Source organism: Mus musculus, chromosome 16, assembly GCF_000001635.26.
Source record: "Mus musculus strain C57BL/6J chromosome 16, GRCm38.p6 C57BL/6J".
NCBI lineage: Eukaryota > Metazoa > Chordata > Mammalia > Rodentia > Muridae > Mus > Mus musculus.
This window is the reverse complement of record NC_000082.6, coordinates 88,889,272-88,910,026: the sequence shown is the minus strand read 5'-3', so window position 1 is coordinate 88,910,026 and position 20,755 is coordinate 88,889,272. Positions and strand designations below refer to the sequence as shown.

The 20,755-nt window shown below is 37.7% G+C and overlaps 1 protein-coding gene across 1 annotated transcript; it reads left to right on the top strand.

The window, feature by feature from the left end:
• Positions 1 to 13,577: 13,577 nt before the first annotated feature.
• Positions 13,578 to 14,059, top strand: Krtap19-5 (keratin associated protein 19-5). Its single transcript, NM_010676.2, has one exon. The coding sequence runs from the start codon at positions 13,605 to 13,607 to the stop codon at positions 13,791 to 13,793; it is 189 nt and encodes a 62-aa protein (NP_034806.2). The 5' UTR covers positions 13,578 to 13,604; the 3' UTR covers positions 13,794 to 14,059.
• Positions 14,060 to 20,755: the final 6,696 nt, after the last annotated feature.

The window sequence follows — 20,755 nt, the reverse complement described above, 5'->3', positions numbered from 1 at the left end:
TTTAACCATCATAGATTCTCTATCCCCTGGATCCTTGAACCAAAAGAAACTCCTTATCTCTTAATGTGCTGTTGGTCATTGTATTTTATCTTAGCAATGGAAAGTAGTTAACACAGTTCACTTGGGTGATAGTACCTTAAATTAGACATAGAATATTCCATCATAACTGAAATATCCAAAAGTTATTTGTGATATAAAGCAACATATTTAATCTGCAGTGTTCTTTACAGAGATTTTCTTTCATGGAGACATTTACATATTTTTTGGTCTTACACTTTAGGATGAATTAAGACATCCCATGGCATCACCTTCTTTTTTTTCCTTGAAATTATTTAATGCTTGTGCTAAAGCTTTGGCTTAAGTATTCTCCAGAACTTCTAGTTTTGGGCAATCTTATACAGCATAGCTTTTCCTCCTCTAAAAACTAACAGTAAAATAAAACTAAAAGAGTTATTTGAACATGTTTTCACTTTTAACTTGTATTTGTATGACTTCGCTCTTTTTCATACATACATACACATACACACACAGGAGAGAGAAAAACACATGTATTGCAAATCAATACATGTGTGTAGACACTTGTAACTACAATCAATACAATAATGAACAATCTTTTATGAAATAATCATCTATTTATCTCAAAATATTACATATCATTTAGTACTTAAGAAATATTCAGCTAGTAGTGATTGAAATCTAGAATATTTGATAGAAATAATGCAAGAAAATATTCTATATATACATGAAGTGCAAAACCATTTAGTAGAAGGCTAGAAGCACAAAACAGGAATTTAAATACCAACTGCAATTTTCCAAACAGTTGGCTGCCTTTTCTGAAAGGAGAAATGCTTTCTGGAGAGTAGAGAAAAGGAAGCTGGGGCATGTTAAAATAGTACTTGAGTACAGTTTGTTAGAATTTGACTTGATAACCTGTAGGGAGATAGATTATTCTTGAGTAGATTTCACACGTGACAGAATGATCAAATGCTGTTTTTTTCTGAATAAACTTTCGGAGGTATGAATAATATTTTCATGATTTTATATTAATTTATTGAAAGTCTAAAAGGAGCAATCATAGTAATTGGCAAAAATTGAAACTTTGTCTTAGCTAAATTGAAAGAAATATCAGTTGTTTGATCAAAATCCCAGGCATCTTCAGAGAAAAGCTGCAAGGGATGTGAATACTGCATTTTAAATGTAGAAATATGTAGTCATTAACTCTGAAAGCAAGATTTAGTTTGTCATGCTGAAGCCTATAGTTGTAACAATCAAATAATTCAAATCAAAAGGAAAAATTGACTTCATGCATGGTTAAAACTCTCCTTAAGTAACAAAACCATGGGATAAGAATGGTTCTGATTTTCCCCAGGAATTTATTACTGAAGTATGTGAAGCTCTTGTGGTTCTCTGTGTCGTGCACCTTGAATGGAGAGGAAGGGAAACTGGGGGAAGTTTTCACTCTTAGACCCTTTTCTCCACTATCAAACCAATATAGTGAACTACTGTGTTCACTGATGTAGTGACCGTAGAGTTGGTGTTGGCCACCTCGGTGATGGCTAAGGCTGTAGTTGTTATGATGATGGCTATTTTGGCTATGCACACTGGCCCCATTTTTTTTCTACAGATGCACTGTTCCTGTAGGTTGTACTAAACAGCTGGTCAAACTCCTACCATCTCAAACACATTGTTACAAATCACACTAATCTCATGTTCTCCATTATTAATTTTATGGTATTTTGAGGGTGCTTCTTCTTGAGGTATTGTCACACTGGAGTCTCGAACACCATGTGACTCCAATGTGATATCATTGTAAGTATGAAGCATGACCATAATGAAGCCTCATATTTTGTGCCTTAGGGGAAGGAGAACATACAATAGTAACTCGGCATCCAGTGTCATAGAGGGACAAAGCTGAATGCTGTGAAGTATAACACATCCTACTAAGTACTGCTGCAGCTTCAATAGAACTGAGATCAATTCTGGGCATTTGAGAGTTGCCCAACCTTTTAGAGGAAACAGAGAGAGTATGTCAGACAGGAGGGCTCAAACAATCAGGGATGGATATAGACAAAGTGGGAAGAAGATGGGTATATAAGATTATGCCATTTGTATTTGGTCAATGTCACCTAGAAGAGAAACAGGCTTCTGCTAGCTCTGGGGAAAGAGGACATTTCCAAGCTTGGAAGAAGGCAAAAAAAACAAGGCCTTCATTTCTCTGGGAGATTGGGAGGCGATCTCCTTTCAAACTGTGGATTCACTATCTTTCTCAGTAGATATGTGCAAACCTTTTAATGTTTGGATGTGATTCCTTCTTGCTCATATTTCGATACATTTTAGCTTGTACTTTTTTTCATTGTGTATTCACACTCTGACATCTACACAAAGGGAATGTACTCGATATTTACCTGTGTCTTCAACATGAAGTTTATTGAAATAGTGCCATGTAGCTGTCTTTTCATATTCTACTCACTTCAGGAGAGACTTTCCCTAGTTATTTTGTCATTTGTTTTAGGGATAATGAAAACTATATAGAATAAAATAAATGAATAAATGAGTAAAACTTTAGTCCTATGAGGACCACTACATACTTTGGAGCTTTGAAGAGAAGCACAGATCAGCACTGTCAGATTTAGTTTGATGATTCTTAAATGTAACTCCAAATAAAAACTCCCTACAGAAGATATGAAACAAGTTAAATACTGACATCTGTCAAGAAAGAGAAACATGAGAGTGAGCTGAGAGTGCATTTTTGCAGTAATGTCAATTTCATGTAGGAGCTGTATATTCTGAATTCAAACAGAACACTGAATTCCCAATAGGAGAGTCTAGCTTGCTCCAATCAGGTGAAAGATATAATTTTATGAAAAGTCATGGTATATTTGAAAAGTTATTAAATGAGGCAGCTACTTATTTCTTCTGATGGCTCAGAAGAAACTAGAATAAAATCAGGATATTCATTATTAAAATATAGAAATAGTAGAAACCCTGACATATTGAAATTAAATAATAAATTGTTTCATTTATAAATGGGAAATTGAAAGTTACACTCATCATTTTATTGACCATTGTATTTCCTGAGTAAGACAGACATAAATCCACTGTGCACATGAAGCAAATAGTATGGTGTGCATCTCCAATTATATTATTTGTTGCAGTATATTCAGCATTTATGAAAAAATACATAAAGCATTCCTAATGCAAGGAAAGCATATCCTGGTGGAACAAAAGAGTTACCTGAACCAAAATGAATTTTACTGTAAATAGAATTAATAAATAAGAAATGTAAAATATCTATTGTTATGTAGTAAAGATAGATTCCATATCAGTAGAAATGACTGATCAAGGACGAGAGAGTGAACTATAACACAGAATAATGTTATAGAAAAAGAAAGCAAAGTACTTGAAGCATGCTGGAGAATCAGTAGATTTACTAAAACCCAGTCATTTCCATAAATTCGCTGAATAGTAAGCAAACAGCAAAATTCTTTAAAATTAAGGTAAAGTGGTTGAAATGAGATGTAAAGGAAAAACAATTACATAAATACAAAAAATTTGAAGAATAAAGGGGCAAAATTAAAGTATGTGATGTGTGCTTGATGTGGTTGAATTAGGAAAGGGCTGGAAGAAGCTGGGGAGGAGGGACACCTCATAGGAAGACTGGCAGTATCAACTAACCTGGATCCTGAGTTCTCTCAGACACTAAACCACCAACCAGGCAGCACACACCAGCTGGTCTGAGGCCCTTGACACATAGACAGCAGAGGACTGCCTTATCTGGCCACAGTGAGAGAAGAGGCACCTAACCTTAGAGAGACTTGAGGCCTTGGGAAGTGGGGAGGTCTAGTGGGGTGAAGGTAGGGGTAGGGATGTCCTCTTGGAGATGGGGAAATGGGAGTGGGAAAGGGAGTAGTCAGAAAGGAGACTGGAAGGAGTATGGCAACTAGATTGTGAAAATAAATTAATAATAGTTATAATAAAATCATAATAATAAAAATGATGATGATGTTATTAATTTTAAAAAATTTAAAATTAAAAGAAAATGTGTAGCTATCCACCACTTGAAGGTCAATGCAGATTGGTCAAGAATGTACATTTTAAATTCTATCATCTAGAAATAAAATTAAGAACAAGTATTCTTGGCATGCTATCTTGACTTATTTTCTTGCTGCTGTAATCAGACATCCAATGGGAAACACACTCAAGGATAGAAAGCTTGATTGACATTCAAGGCTTAAGTCCTTACTTTGGTATTCCTGTGGTATTACAACAAGCAACTGGACATTCTCTTCGTACGGATTTTTCTTTTCAGATGTTTCATCTGTGAAATTTGCATTCTACCTAATTGAACTACTGCATATATGACTATGTTTGCTCAAATGGCCCTGCTTTGATCCTCTCAGATAATCAGTGGGAAGGTGACCAACCATACCACCTTCCTGATACACATAGTTTTCTTGGCTTTTGAGACATTGGTGTTTATTCTGCCCCAACCCAGGAAAACCAGATGGCTCATCACTCTAGCTATTTCCATTTTTGACTTTGTAGAATAATTAAATTGCAATTTTAAAAATTGGAGAAATCATGTCCTATTGAAACTATCAGAATAAATTATAATTGAGTAAGATTTTTGTATTTTTTCAAAATAGTGGCCATAAGAACTGAGAACTCTTTTCATCCTTTATTGTACTTATTTACATAGCACTGGAATCAAGAGTAGTGATGGAAAAGAGGAAGGAGCAGAAGAAAAAAAAAGCTAAGCAGTCCTTTACAATTGTATATTAACTAAGCAAAATAACAAAAGAAAACTGAATCAATTTAAAATATCTTTGAACAACATTATTAATTTGTTCTGGCTTTGTAAACATAACTATTTCAGTAAGAAGTTACAATTTTATTATTTTTTGATATAAAGTTTAAATTGCCAGTGAACAAAGACTATGAAAATAGCCTATTCCTTGCTGATACCTAAACATCAAGAATAACACTGAGTCTGCTTACGGTCTATTAGGACATGCACCTCAATATGCTCATACTTAAAACACCTTTACTGGAACAGTAGAGTATTAATAAGCTACTCAATGCTAATATGTCCATGAGTCTCAGTTTTTCATAATATTGTAGTTTATGTAATCTAAGAAGTATAATGAACCCTAAAAATAGAGAATATAGCCATGCGCCAAGTCCTCCAAAGACTCTCTGAGAAATATATAATAGGTATGTTCCACTGTGTGTACATCACAGTGTGTGCTTACGCAGTCTAGACTCTGTTCCCTACAACACAAGTAGATCATGCAACCTTGGAACTGGGCTTCCAACCTGTGTAGCTTGCTACAATAATAAATATTGTAGGTGATCACACTGTACTGGTAAGTTGTATTTATAAATATAAGGGCACAATACAATGTAAAACAAGGTAAAAATGACACAAATCTACTGATCTGTCCCCAGAAGAGAACTTACCAGTCTGAGAGCTGCTGAGTTATTGGACGAAATCAGTGTGATGTAACCTTAGACATCACAATCACTGTATATTTGAACTAAGTTAATTTTTGAAGCATCACTTTAGTACTAAAGTAAACTGATCTTTTGTAACCACTTTATCTATTATGTTTTATTTTTAAATTTGACTTTTTGTAATAGAAATTTAAAATATAAGTGTATTCTACATCAATATTTTCCTTTTTATATAATTACTTTTCCCTATTTTCTATTTCCTAACTTTTGAGACATTGTGTTATTTATTTGTTTTTAAATACTACTCCTCCTATTCCTCCTCCTCCTCTCCCCCTCCTTCTTGTCCACCTCTTCCTCCTATTTCTTTTTAGCCTTAAGTTAAGATATACATCCATTAATGTGCCTATCAGCCTACATCTACCAGTTTATGGTAATCACTTTCCTTCTTCCTCACTTAAGGGTCCCCACGGGCAGTGACAAACGGGAAGTTGACACCTCCCGTAGTAACAATGACTCACTTTCTATGGAGCCCACCTGAAGTACCTGAGGCTCTGTTAGAAGGAATGTCACTGTCTTCAGAACCTCTTCTGGTAGTTCGTTGGACTTGTTCCTTTTTTAAATTATCATTTCAAGTATCATTGCATTCCTTTTATTTATTTTATGTGTATACGAGTGTGGTGTGAGGGAAAGCCCATTTGAAACATGTTTGTGGCATTCAGAGGACAACTTGTAGACTTGGTTTTCTCCTAATAATCCTCGGCGTTGAATTTCGATTATCGGGCTTGGAAGTAAGCACTACTACCTGACTCACCAACTTTATGTCATCAGCCTCATCCTTCTCTTCCTCATCATCACAATATTTTATATATTAGCTTATAAGCAGATAAAAAATTCAAAAATCATCCTCTCAATGACTTAACACACTTTAGTGTTGGGGTCCCTGTTTCAAACTCTTGAATGAACTTCTTCAGGCTGTCATAAGTTCTATTAAGCCTTTAGAGAAATCTTTAACATATCTGGAGACTTGTCTTGCCAACAGTTTTCAATTGTCTTGACTACCCCTCAGCTATGTATTCCTATTTTATTATCTAGAGCTCCGGGTGCTATAGGACACTTAATAGTTACTTAATTCCACACTCATCTCTCTAGGATAGATGCTTATGATCCCTGCCATAGACTTCTTGATTGTTTTCCAGTCTCCTTGCCCTTGACAACTCCTTTGAAAGTGCACATGAATTTCTTGAATGTTTAATCTCAGGCATCACTTAAACACTGTTTGGTGACATCACCTCAGCCCCAGGCAGCTATTTAATATAGTCTTGGATGCTGCAATCCTCCCTAAATTGCATCACACGTTCTTCAGTGATACAAACAACCTACTGAATGGCCGTCCTCAGTAGAACTTAAAAACCAATACCAGCTGTTGCTTATACCAAAGAGGCAGCATATCAAAAGACATACACTATTTAGATTTGTACTAAAACGATATAAACTACTGACCCTTGGATGGCTCTAAGGAATGGGCCATTATGGCTGAAGACAGCACAGACTTAGAGATAATTCATGCCTGGTACTGGAAGCTGAGCCAACTTTCTGGGACAAATGAGGACATGGACCTTAGGAAAATAATCTTATACTTTGATAGACCAGCATAATTCCTCAACAAATTTCTAAATTGTATCCATAATACCTATACATAAGAGAAGTTACCACTATACAGTAGAGAAGTTTCTCTTTACAGTAACTGAGCATTACTGAAAACCATAACTGGAGACAAGTAGAGATCATCAGAGCATGGGGAGCCAAGCCTGCCAATGGATACTTCTACATCACAATGCCTGCATCTGTGGCCCAGAGAACCACATAAAAGAGGCAGTAGAAAGACTAAAAGAGCCAGGATACTAGGAGGTCTTCTGTGAAACAATGTCTCCTAGAAATGGTTGCAAAACAAGACAAGAACAGTGTCAATATCAATGCACCAGTTAAAGTGGAAGGGGTCAGAGTTCATGGGGTCCCATCCCTAGACAAAGAACTATAGCAACTAGTGTCTTCTTGGAGAATTAGCTTCCTCTAGGGATGAACCCACTTACAGGTTTTACAGTGTAGACTGAGCCAGCCTTTAAACCACATACACTCAAAGAAAATCAGACTAAGCATGCTGTGTGTGTGCATGTGTGTGTGTGCGTGTGTGTAATAATAATTTAAAAAGAGGCTATCAACTTGATAGTGGGAGGGGTACATTGGAGGACTTAAAGTGAGGGTATGTAGGATAGAATTGAGGGAAAAAAGGGAAAAGGAAAGTTATATAATTATTTTAATTAGAATATATTATAAATAATACCCTAACCAATTTTTGTTTGCCTATGATTAGTATGATGCTGAGAGAGGTATGTTCTTGCATGTGGGCTTCAATCCAGGTCGTTAGAAATTTCTCTATATCTGGGTATAGTCCTTCTCAAACGTTGCTATTCTCATTATCTTCAGTGAAGCTAATTCTTTCATCACTTCTTCTGCTTTGTTTTTGCTATTCAAGATTGTCACTATAGTGAAACTGAAAGTGGATGATGGGCAACAGCCATCACAGATTTTTCTCTTTCTGGTTCCTAATGATTTAAAATTTTTGTTTCCTAGCTTGTCTTATTATGGTCACCTACTGACAGCACAGGCATATGCTTGCAGGCCACCGTGAACAAGATAACACAAAGTTACAACAAGCACTAACATAAAAGAATAATGCAACCAGTGAGAAGCATAACTTTCCTGATGCTGCTGTTGATGACACATGGCACACTATTTTATTACAGACATGTTGGGCAAGTTGGAACATATTCTAAAATAAGGACAAAAATTATAGAAGAGTAAATCAATAAACCTATAAGTTCCTTTTCAGATCTTTCATGTTCTACATAATCACAAGGCTATACTGTTGCAGGACAGTAAGTTCAGGGATGTTGCTCAACATCTTCCCAACAGGTCACAAACATAAGGCAATATACCATGTTAGGGATTTACGACGATCCCTGTTGCCCATGTGGTTCTCAAAGAACTAAAATGTTAACACATAGCACATTAATGAAGGGAGAATTTTTTTTTGATTCATTGAAAGATAAACAATAAGGAAAGGGCTGAGCAGAGAGAGACCCCTGAGATGCTGTGGTGAGAGGGATGCTTATACTCTGAAACCTGGCACACAATGGACTGGGAGACTAAGTCACATCTGAATTTACAGAGTGCATCAACACTTCTCATTACAGGCAGAATAGGTTTCACGGAAAGCAAGCTCAGCAGGCAAATCAAATTGAAAATGTGAGCCTCTTTAATTGGATCTCAGCTAATTAAGAGAATTGTTTAAGTGGAATTTTTTTTCTTTTTCTTTTTGTTCTGCTGTATTAAAAAAAGCCTCAGATTTGAATGAACTTGAAGTATGTTAACATTATTTGGTTCTTGTACGCTGAAGGGAGGCTAAAAGTTGTCTGCCAGTTACTCATCAGTATACAGGGAAACGTGGACAACCTCTGCTCAAACTCACAGACTCTGTCTGTAAGAGAGTACAGGAGGCTCAGCTAGGTCCACAATGGACTCCTTCAGCTCTGACTGTGTTTCCAGAGCCCCCCAAACAAGATTTGGTTTTAACTCACGTTTTCAACACATGGAATACAACTACTTTGTGAAAAGATATTGGAAAGGATTTCTACTGGATAACTCATATATTTCTGGCTCTTGGAAACAGAAAACCACTCTTAGTTCTGACTATGTATGGTTTTCTAATGCCACCTTTTATTCCATATTAGGTTCTCCTAACTCTGCTATTGATGGTCGGAGAAGCATCAGAGCATGCACTGAGATTCTGGGTTCTGCAGTGAAACTAAGATTCATCCATCAAATCACTAATGACTGCACTGCTCAGTGAGATTGTATTCTACGGGCTGATGCTGCAGTGCTTGGGATCCCCACAAACACGCTCAGTGTGTTCCTGTCTGTGAATGGGAAAAACAACAACATTGACTCTTGTTTCCAAATGAGTTCTAGACTTTCCTCCATCTGTGGTATGAAATGTAGCAAATGGAGAATTGTTGTATTAGAGGATTTTGCTTGAATACACCATGTTAGAAGGTAGAGAAAATCTTTTACTGGAAATTAAACTCCTGACACTGGTGTGTAAGGAAATAAAAAGAAAGGACATGTCCAGTTTAAGTAAAGACTTTTTTTTATGGGACTTAGTGAACTTTTAGAGAAAGCTAACTCTTACTGCTTCCAGGTAGCAACTACACTTGTGCAATATTGAAGAAATATGCACATAATATAATTAAATAAAGGTGGGTTAATTCATTGGGAGGGGGGCTTCCTGAACACTTGTGCTGTGGTAGATACCTAATGGACTAATAATAAATTCAGTGCAGAATCTACTAGAAATTATTATGTAGTGCTGAATGCATACATGTCTTAGTCAGAGTTTCCATTGCTATGAAGAGACATCATGTCCAAAGCAACTCTTTTATAGGAAAACATTTAATTTTGGCTGGTTTACAGGGTCAGAGGTTCTGTCCATTGTCATCATGGTGGGAGCATGGCAGCATCCAGGCACATATGGCACAGGAGTAGCTGTGAGTTCAACATCTTCATCTGACTTCAGCCAGGAGAATAACTGACTCTTCCATACTGGGCAGAGCTTCAAAGCCCACGCCCACAGTGACACACTTCTTCTAACAAGGCCATACCTCCTAACAGTACTACCCTCAATAGGCCAAGCATATTCAAACCACCAAATTCCACTCCCTGCCCACCCCCACCCCCCATAGGCTTGTTCAAACATGAGTCTATAGTGGTTCTTATAAGATAAAGTTGGGTTGTTCTCTCTTTGAATACTATTCATTCAGTGACAACAAAATTTCATTTCAAACTCTAGTCTATAAGTCCATTTATGTGTTGATACTCCTGACATCAGCATTTAGAACAGTGTTTCTCAACCTGTTGATCGTGACTCTTTTGGTTATAACATATCAGATATCCTGAATACTAGATATGTACAGTATTCTACATATCAGTATCAAAGTTGCAGTTATAGCGTTGCAATGAAATAATTTTATGATTGGGGGCAACCACAACATAAGGAACTCTATTAAAAGGTCATACATCAGGTAGTTTGACAACCACTTAAATTGGAAATTTGTTTAAGAAAAGAACATCAACTATTATTAGTAAGTATAGTATGAGGAAACCTTGAAGAAGTAGAGAACAAATTTTACTCAAAATGAGCATGTTGTAACTAGAACTACTAGCAAAGGGAGCAAGTGGTAAAATGCTGATTGACTTTTTCATAGTCATGATGCCCAAATATTATGAAAAATAATTATGATATTTCCCAGAATGTGTTTGTATATGAATATTCTATATAGAGTATCAAAAACTGAACACATTTTCACTGAAAATGCTAAAATAATTTTCAGTTTCAAGCCTCACTTCTTTGCAGTGAGCTATTCTGGCTTCAGTTGTGGCAACCTGGGATGTATATTTAGGATCTAGGTGACGCATGGTATGGGTAGGCCTGTCATGTGTCAAATTCTTCAGACGTGAATGTGAGACCGGATTGGTGCTTTGAGAAAGTGCCATCTCACTTAATTGTCATTGGAAGGTATTGGACCTTCAATTTCTGGGACAGTGTTGGGACCTAACACTGATGAGAGAATAAGCCATTGAAAAAATCCAGGCTCTCTGGGTCTCTTTGAATCTAATGCATTTCCCACTTAGAGCAGGCAAGGAAGATGAACTATGCATTTTGCATGCTTGTTGTCATAAGATTTAAGGGCTGTCGGTGTACATACAGCTGTTCAATAGTAATTTAGAGTTATTCCATAAATATTGGATATTTTACCACAACAGTTATTTCTCCTTTCACTCTCAAGATAGTAATTTTTCATCTGAAATTTCTGCAGTATATTTTATATTGGGAAATATCTCTATAATCATTTTCCATTAAATGTGTTTAATGTGGCATTGCAACGTGGTCCTAACTTTAGTCATAGATCTTATTGTTCATCTCTCTGATAGCATTTGGTTGGAAGGCAGTTGTTTTTCTCCCGAGGATACAATTTATTCTTATTAAGTCAATGAAAAATAAATATCATAGCTAAAGTTCAAGAGACAGGAAGCTACAGCTGGTCTTTCCCAGTGGCTCATTTATGACTTCCAGTCCCAGGAAACCTATCAATAACCACCAAAAGCAGCCACAAGACATTAAATAAAACATAGAACTTGCCAAAGTCTTAATAAAAATTATATTGGTTTAAAATCTGTTTTATAGCAATGATTTTTAATTCTATAATCCATGATTTCTAGTTATAAATAGTCTTAAAATTAATTTATTTGGCCATGTGACCTCTAGCTCATAGATATACTATTCTAAATAATGGGAAGGAAATGTATTTCAAGCAACTACATGCAGCTTCACGCAGCATCACGGAACTAAACTCTAGAAATCTTACAAGAGAGTCTTTAGTATTTGTTCTCGTTTAGCTAGCTATCTTAATACGGGGTGTGCATAATACTCTCTACTCATTCTTCAGAGCTTTTGGGAAAAAAATTCAACAATTTTTGTTGCTATGTTTTATAGTTTTATGTTAAGCCTGTTAACAAAATGGGTTGGCATAGGACACTTTGCAAGTGTTTTCGTGGTAATTCAACATGGGCTGAAATTAAAATTCAGTCATAATATTGGAACATCATTTGAAAATTGACCTAGTTTTGTATTTGCTTTAAAACAGAGTCTGACTGTGTTCAGTCCAGGCCGGCCTGGAAGTTGGTATTTTCTCCTATCAGGCTTCAAACTCACCATCCCCATCCTTGGCCTCAATTGACTAGTGGTGTTGTGAGCTGAGAGCCTAATGGAGCTATACCCCAGGTTTTCACATCTGTATCAATTCTGTGTCATTTCACCATTATGTCTTCAGTTCATAAACCTTAAAACAAGCTAATTTCTAAATGTTTGTGGGAAGCTTAGGATCTGGCATAAGAGTTTTGCAAATAGTATATTCCTAAATTCGTTTTAATATAGTTAGGGAGTAGGTCAAAGCTGTTTGAGATGAGTGGACAGACCATGAACCACAGAGATGAAGGGACCCAAATCGGGACAAACTGAAGAAGAGAGAGACAAACAAAAGCAATGGCTGAAGTAAATGAAAGGAAGCCAAAGAAGAAAGCATATGGCATCATTAGCCCCGTACCTGTATGTTCCTGGTAGGCACTGGGAAGAAAGCTCAAGGAATAAGGGAGAGGGACGTCATACATGCACAGACAAGGAAATCAGCAGGGCAGGTGAAACAGCAGGCAAGTGAGCTCTGCCTTTTGAACAGTGTTAGATAGGAGTTCATGGACTGTCTCTGATAAGTTTGCTTAGAGGAAAAAAAAATATCACACTCTCAATTCTGTACTTGTTTTGCATTTTATGGCGATAAGGTATGAAGCTGGTGTGAAATAGGACAATTTCAAAGGTTACTGTACTTAAAATGCAAACACTGACACATTTTTCTTTCTGTGATTCCAGATCTAAAGTACAGATCAGGTGAAGGAGTCTTTGTGAATTAGACTATTGTCATATAGCACAAATCTAGACATTTTTAAAAAACCAATCTTCTGGATAAATAGGTTTGCTCTGTGATATGTATAGATGTGACAATGGCGTGCTGAACAAATAGCCATGGGTATAGTTGGAGATGAAGTTATCAATTTGAGAGGCAACAGAGCAGGAGAAATGCATAGTTATATATCAAAATATCCCCACCACATGTAGATGATGTAATACTCTTGGTAATAAAGCACTTGATTCAGTATATATTTGAAGGTATATTTTGGCTATTCAACCATTTCTCCTCATGAAAGCAAAACAATAAGTTCAAGGACATTCTAAATTGAACATTAAGCAATCTCAAGTATTTTAATGAGCATGAGGGCCTTTGTGTGTCAGGAGAGGGCAGAGCAATGAGTGGCTGCATTGCAAGTAACATCGACAGTGACACAACGGAAGGGTATGTTCATGACTTGTCACCTGCTCCAGCCAGAGTACATATAAAAACCTTCCCTGAACAGCCTCACACTCACACTCACGCTCAAGATCTCCCCTTGAACAGCAAACCATAACTACCAGTCTTGACACCATGAGCTACTACGGCAGCTACTACGGAGGTCTGGGCTCTGGCATCCGAGGCTTTGGGAACCTGGGTTATGGCTATGGCTGTGGCTGTGGCTTTGGAGGTTACGGATATGGATCTGGCTATGGCAGATATGGATATGGCTACCGCCGCCCCCTTTATTATGGAGGATATGGATTCTCCCGATTCTACTGAAATGCATTCCAGAGGAGCCAGCATCTTAAATATGAAAACATTACCCCTAACTCATACTAGGACAAAATTAAACGAACATACTGACTGTGAATCAAGTCAAGAAGAAAACAATTTAACGTGTAAGACTTTCAGACAACCATTTAACACGTAAGACGTCGAGACCATGCTTATCATCGTATAATTCTCCATATTATGCCCCCTTACTTCTCTTCTGTCATGTCATAAATGTAGACTTTTTGATCTTTTGCAATAAATTACCCTAACTTAAAACTGTGTTTATGGCTCTCATGTTACTACCCTTTTGTAATATACTTGGTAATATACTTAGCCGATTGTGTACACTAACATAAACTTAGATAGGAAACCATTTACAAAATTCGACTGGCCAAGGAGATGTGTCAGTGGGTGAGGTGGATGAGAATGTTCACCGCACAACTATTGGGATCTGAGTTCCTACCACTAGCGCATTCATAACAGCCCCGTGAGTGGCACACACTTATAGTCACAGTGATGGGTTAGGGGTAGGGCGAAGAGAAGTTCTAGAGCAATGGTTCTCAACCAGGGGGTTGTGACCCCTTTGAAGGGAATCCAATGTTCTTTTCACAAGGGTTGCCTAAGCCCATCAGAAAACACGGATATTCACATTATGATTCCAAACAGTAGCAAATTTATAGTTATGAGGTAGCGACAAGAAATAAATTTATGCTTGAGGGTCATCACAACATAAGAAACTGTACTAAAGGGTCGCTGCATTGGTGAAGTTGAAAACCTCTGCTCAGGTTCTGACAAATCCTCCCACAACAACCCCATGTCCACAATCCCCACCTTTGTGTCTTCTTTTTGTAAAATAATCCCTACACTGCAACATTTGTATTGTCCACCTTTGCTGGTCTGAGCACTGGACACTATCCTTGGAGATGTGGCCCAGCCCGATGCGATTGTTGAGGCGAAGGAGAAAGGGCACAATCAAGGAGGGGAAAGTGTAACAGCCACCACTGCTCTGTTGCCACTGTCCTAGCCATTGCTGTAGTAGCTCCAAGTTGCTGCACTGTGAAGACCCGGTGAAGGGCATGGCTAGCAAGTGGAGGTACAGGGAATCTTCTAGCTTCAAAAGCTTAAGAAGAGAATTCTCTCTCCAATAAGTGTGACAGCTCTTACACAACAGGTGTTCTCAGGCAATGGAGTAATTCTCACACCTATATTCCTTCTGGATAGGATCTTACATACAGCTTTGGGGTGGGGTGGAGTGGGATCTTACAGCAAATGGTTCCTATTGGCTTGGTCTGAGATGTTAAGAATATCTCATCTACATGTGGAGGGACTTGGGGGCACTGCCCCTAAATGACTGCTGGTCACAATTCTCTTTATGGGGGGCTGTAGCTACCTGACACGGCCCTGGGGTCAGGAGCAGGTGAAGCTCGGTCTTCCATTTGAGTCTCTGTGGCTTCCAAACTAGCTCAACTTTACCAGGCTTCCTCTCACAGTTCACAGCCAAACGATTCTCATCCAGGGAGACAGCGAGGCCCAGGCCAATGAGCAGAGGGATAAAGACCTCTCTCTTCTTTCAACTTCCTCCCATCTGCAAGGCATGTTCTTCAGGTTTGTAGAGATAAACCTGGGAAAAAATTATCGCAGGAACGGAGAAGCCTTGGGAAGAGGGTTAACACCTGTAGTGCCTTTGCACCAGAGGAAAGCAGGAGGGTTAACACATATTGATTTGATGGTGATTATATCATGGGCACATGTAAGATGGGGTTTTAAGGAGAGTCCTACAAGACAAAGGGGAGGGAGGTAAGGTCAAAGAGAGTAATGTCTTGTGCTTTCCTAAAGGGTAAGAGTCTATGGAATTCATGAAAGGAAATGTTAATAAGAACCACTGCTAATAATGGTTGGGAGAGAGAAGCACAGGAAAAGCACTGGGAGAAGTTGGGGTGGGTGGTTAAGGGAAGGAGGTCAGCTGCAAATTGAATGTACTGTGGCCAGGAGAAGTTCGCTTGGAGTTCTTTCTGAACTGATTTTTTGTGTTAAATATTAACTTGGGTAAATAAAATGATTTGAAGTTGGGAAGAATCTCACAGAAGACATGTAGATCAGCTATGAGGTATTTGGCATAGACATTAGGGTAAATTTTACCCATGACTCTGATACACTAACTTTCATCCCATGGATCACTGATGGAGAGTTGAAAATGAGTTTTAAGGTTGGTGAGCATGGTACCACCATGACTGGTAGATTCCATTCTGCAGCTCCAGTATCTGCAACTTCCATATGTGGAGACTTCCTGTGCTTCAGTAAGAAAAGCAGAGGAAAGGGCTTGGGGTAGTGGAGATTGAATCCGGGTGTAGGGGGATCTCAGTCCTGGTCCATCATCCTTTACGTGGTCAATCCTGGATTCTGATGACTTTGCTGTGCCCATGTTAGGTTTCCCTAGTGTAGAATCTCCAGGGGTGGATGTTGGGAAAGCTAGGGAGAGGCTGGGCAGTAGCAGAGTTAGCATGAAGAATGACAGAAACAGACAAGAAAATAGAGGAGAGGGGGGCTTGTGGAAGGCACATAGCCTAGACAGCAGTGAGCAGGCTATATATATCTCCAGGAGCAGGTAATCAACACAAACTAGACTTGATTGTTTTTTTTTAGATTGAAAGAGAGTATAAAGTTTGGTGGTTAGGGAGATAGGGGAGGGAGGGTGTGGGAAAAGTTGGTAGAGGAGTATAAATATGATTAATGTTCAGTGTATGAAATTTTAAGGAATAAATAAAACATTATTTAAAAAAGAAATTCAACATATTAAATTCTATCTACTTCCAAGTACAAACTGAGACCTACAGGAGGAGCAACTTCCTTTTGCTTGGCTAGAAGTATATATTTACTTGATTCTTTCGATGATAAGAAAAGTAATGTTAAAACAAGATATCATTGAATATCTATTAAAAATAAACAGCATTTGGGAAATTCATTTCATGTTGTCCTAATCTGAAGATGTATAAGTTGCTGGTGTTTTAATGATTATGTGCATCTAGAAATGCTGTGCGTTATCACTGTGGAAAATTAGAAGTTTCTTTTGCTGGGCATCAAGTAGTATACATTGGTGCTGTAGCTGTCTTGCAGACATAAGAAATTTAACCAAACTCCCTGTAATGAGGACCTTTAGTTACCCATCAGGCAACAAAAACAAGTATTTCTGGGATTTCTGTCACTCGCATTTATGCATTTGCTAATACAAATGTGGAATAAAACATCAGCTTTTTCCTTGAGAAAAAAAAATGTTTAATTCTGTTACAAAAGCAAAGTTTAGGTTCATTTATTTGATACTTAGTAATAGTAAGACAGAAATACGATTCCTACTATGAAGCTGCTATCTCAATGCTTGCTTGGCACTGTCTTGATAGGAAAGACTATTCAGAAAGGCAAATATTTGATGAAGTTAAAAAACTTGCATGTGTATGTTAAATGCAGATCAGGACCCCATTTCAGGGAAGACGAAGCACTCTGCTTCCTCTATTCTTCCTTCATTACTCTCTGCTCACAGTGTGATGCAACCAAATGAAGTATGAGATATTTATGACTGTATGTGTCTCTATAGGATTTAATTGTAGCTAACTGACACTACTTATAACATTGTCATCGAATTTCAGTAGTCTATCATACAATCATGGAGTTCTTTGTTTGTGAAAATGAGCTCTAATAATTGCCACCTCCAAAGTGTATTTATAAAAATAATTTTGAAATAAAATAAGTGTAATAAATAAATGAATAAATGAGTAAGTAAAAATAAATTTGAGAGACATAATCACTTTCTGAACTATACTTTTCCTCTGATAAGGAAGGACCTCTCCTTTCAATATCAGAACAGAAACTACATTAGCAAGTTTGATGAAGTCAGAATTTTACATGAAACAATGTGATTTCTAAGTGGTTAATGGCATTACGCCCTGAAGAAACATTACATCTAAACAGAATCAATTTGAATGCAGCATTTGAAACTCCTAGCATAATAGCATTTTGTTATATTTATTTCATCAATTGTCAGATTGTGTTGATTTAAGATAGAACTAAGATAGAACTTAGACACTTGCCTAAGATGTAATATATCATGGGATTGTCAGCCTCCAAAGAAGAAAAAAATCTGACAGGGTGACATCATTAAAACTTGTTGGTTGATTTGTAATTTCTATAGCTTCTAATTGACTGAATTAGAAACAAAATATTTGCATGAATAGCTGTATATGTTATCTCAAAATGAGACAAGTTTTGAAGGCACTAAGCAAAGAAATGAAATAGTGCACAACACCCACAAGTTTATTAATCTGGACAATAATATAACTGCATAAGATAAACACAATAATATATTGAATATTATTATATTCAGAAATTGCTTTAATGGCCATCAGTAGCTTTCTGTGAAGAAAGTATCTGTTGCCAAGTCTGACAGCCTGAGTTTGTTCCTTGGAACCCACGTGGTGGAAACAGAAAACAAAAAACTATCTCCTGAAAGGGTTCCTCTTTTCCTCTTTTCACACACTAGTCATGGCATGTACATTCTCTCTCTTTCTCTCTCTCTCTCTCTCTCTAATACATACAGTAGCAAAATGAAAAGAAATAAATTTATTACATAGAAATTATTTTTAAATGAACAATAATTTTTATCAGAAAGAACCTTCCCAAAATCTCTATAGAAATATCTCCTATAAATCAGTAATAGGAATTTCCAAAACTCAGCTAAAAATGGATAAAATACTTGATTATAAAATTCCGAAATAGGATAGACAAATGTCTATCAGTTGTTACTCAGTTCTTCAAAACAATGGTATCTTGAAATTTGTAGACAAATGGATGGAACTAGGAAAAAAAAATGACCCTAAATGAGGTAACCCAGATCCAGAAGGACATAGTTTGTACTCATATATAATTGAATATTAGCAGTCAAGTAAAAGATAAATATGCTATAGAACACAGGCTCAGAGAGAATAAGTAACAAGGAGGCTTAAGGAGATGTAAGAATCTCTTTGGGAAGGGAAAATGGAAGAGATTTTGAGGGTGGAGTTGGGAACAGGAGGGGAGAAAAGGAAAAGTACTTGGAGAAACTGAAATTGGGGTGCATTTCTGGGGGAAGGTAGAAACCTAGTTGTAAAAGAACTATCTTTAATATAAATGTAAGCAGTGAATTAATCTGGTGGCTATATTTCTTTACCTTATGCGAGGCTCCAGTAACCACACAGAGAAACCAAGACTTATTTAAAACTGCATCTCAATAGCTGAGCAGTTAACTGTTTTACCTTACCCTCCTATGCTAATCTGACTATCTCCTAACTCCATTCCATAATACTTGGATATTCTTGGATATTCTTATTGATCTGGCCCTTTGGGCGTCAAGTGTGTTACCATGAAAACTAACTTTCTCTCTCTCTCTCTCTCTCTCTCTCTCTCTCTCTCTCTCTCTCTCTCTCTGTGTGTGTGTCTGTCTCTGTCTATCTCTGTCTCTCTGTCTCTCTGTCTCTGTGTCTCTGTGTCTCTCTGCCTCTCTGTCTCTCTGTCTCTCTGTCTCTCTGTCTCTCTCTATCTCTCTCTCTCTGGAACCCTTCCTCATGGATCTAATTTCTCCATCCTCTCTGCTGATCTAACCTCTCTCTTTCCCTCTCCTCTCTCTCTTTTCTCTTTTTTTCCCATTCTCCCACTCCCCCCCCCCACACACACCAGGATGACAGGTGGGCATTCTGCTCTATTTTCTGTTTTGCCCAGCCATTGGGTGATCAGCATTTATTAAAAAGGCAGATAATAAATAATAAGAATTGTTTACGTAAACTTGAGACAAGAGAATTTTGGTATAAGCATTATACTTCCATGTCTGCAGTGAAATAAGATAGGAGGGCAGACAAAACATCATGCGTACTTACTTAGCAAATGGAAATTTTGATGGAATCTATGGGAAAGAATAACACTAAGGAAGACTCCTAGTAATAAGGAATACAGAGCCTGGACTGACCATCTTCAGTAACCAGGAAAAGTCTCAAGTAAAGGGATTGGGACATCAACCCTGCTACAAATGCTTCAACATACAGTTTACCTTTTCTATAGAGTGTGCTGGCACTGTATCCTAGCAGAATCATCATCACAGAGACCAGAGAGAGTTCTTCATCAACTGATGGGAGCAGATGCAGGGTCCCACAGCCAAACATTAGGCAGAACTTTGGTAATCCTGAGGAGGAGGTGTGAGGAAGGACAGAAGGAACCAGAGGTGTCAGGAACACATTATGAGAACACAACCCACAGAATTAACTAACTGGGCTTCAAAACTTGAGGAGATCAGAGAGCTTGTAACGGTCTGACCTATGTCCTCTGCATATGTGCTATGGCTGAGGAGCTGTTATTTGTTGGTTTATTTATTGTTTGTGAGATTTCTAATAGTGGGAGTCAGGACTGTCCCTGATGTGTGGGACATTTTTTCTCCTGCTGAACTATGTTATCCAGCCCTGATGTCATGGTATGATCCTGGCCTTACTGTATCTTGTTATGCAGTGTTTGGTTGTTGTTCCTTGGAGGCCTGCTCTTTTCTGAGTCGAAGGGGGGGAGGTGGATCTGGTGCATAGGGGAGTAGGGAGGAGGCTGGATGGGGGGGGGCAGGGAGGAGAAATTGTGGTTGAGATGCAATGTATGAGAAAAGAACATAAACAAATGAAAGAAAACGAAATCATGTTCAGTGAAATTTGTCATGAGGTTGAGAGGCAAGCTTTGTCAGAGATGAAGATCAAACACATGGGTCAACTTTGATGACTGCTGTCATAGTTTCATTTCTGTTACTATGATCAAATATTCCTCCAAAGCCAACTTAGGGAAAAACAGTTTATTTTAGCTCACAGTTCCAGATTGCTTTCTATCACTGCAAGAAGTCAACACAGGAACTTCAGATATTGTAGATCCAATCCACATCCAGAAGCAGAGAGTATAAATACATACATACTTAA

What these genes read in the sequence shown, in the direction of transcription:
- Krtap19-5 (NM_010676.2), top strand. Translation starts at nt 13,605, where the DNA reads ATGAGCTACTACGGCAGCTACTACGGAGGTCTGGGCTCTGGCATCCGA.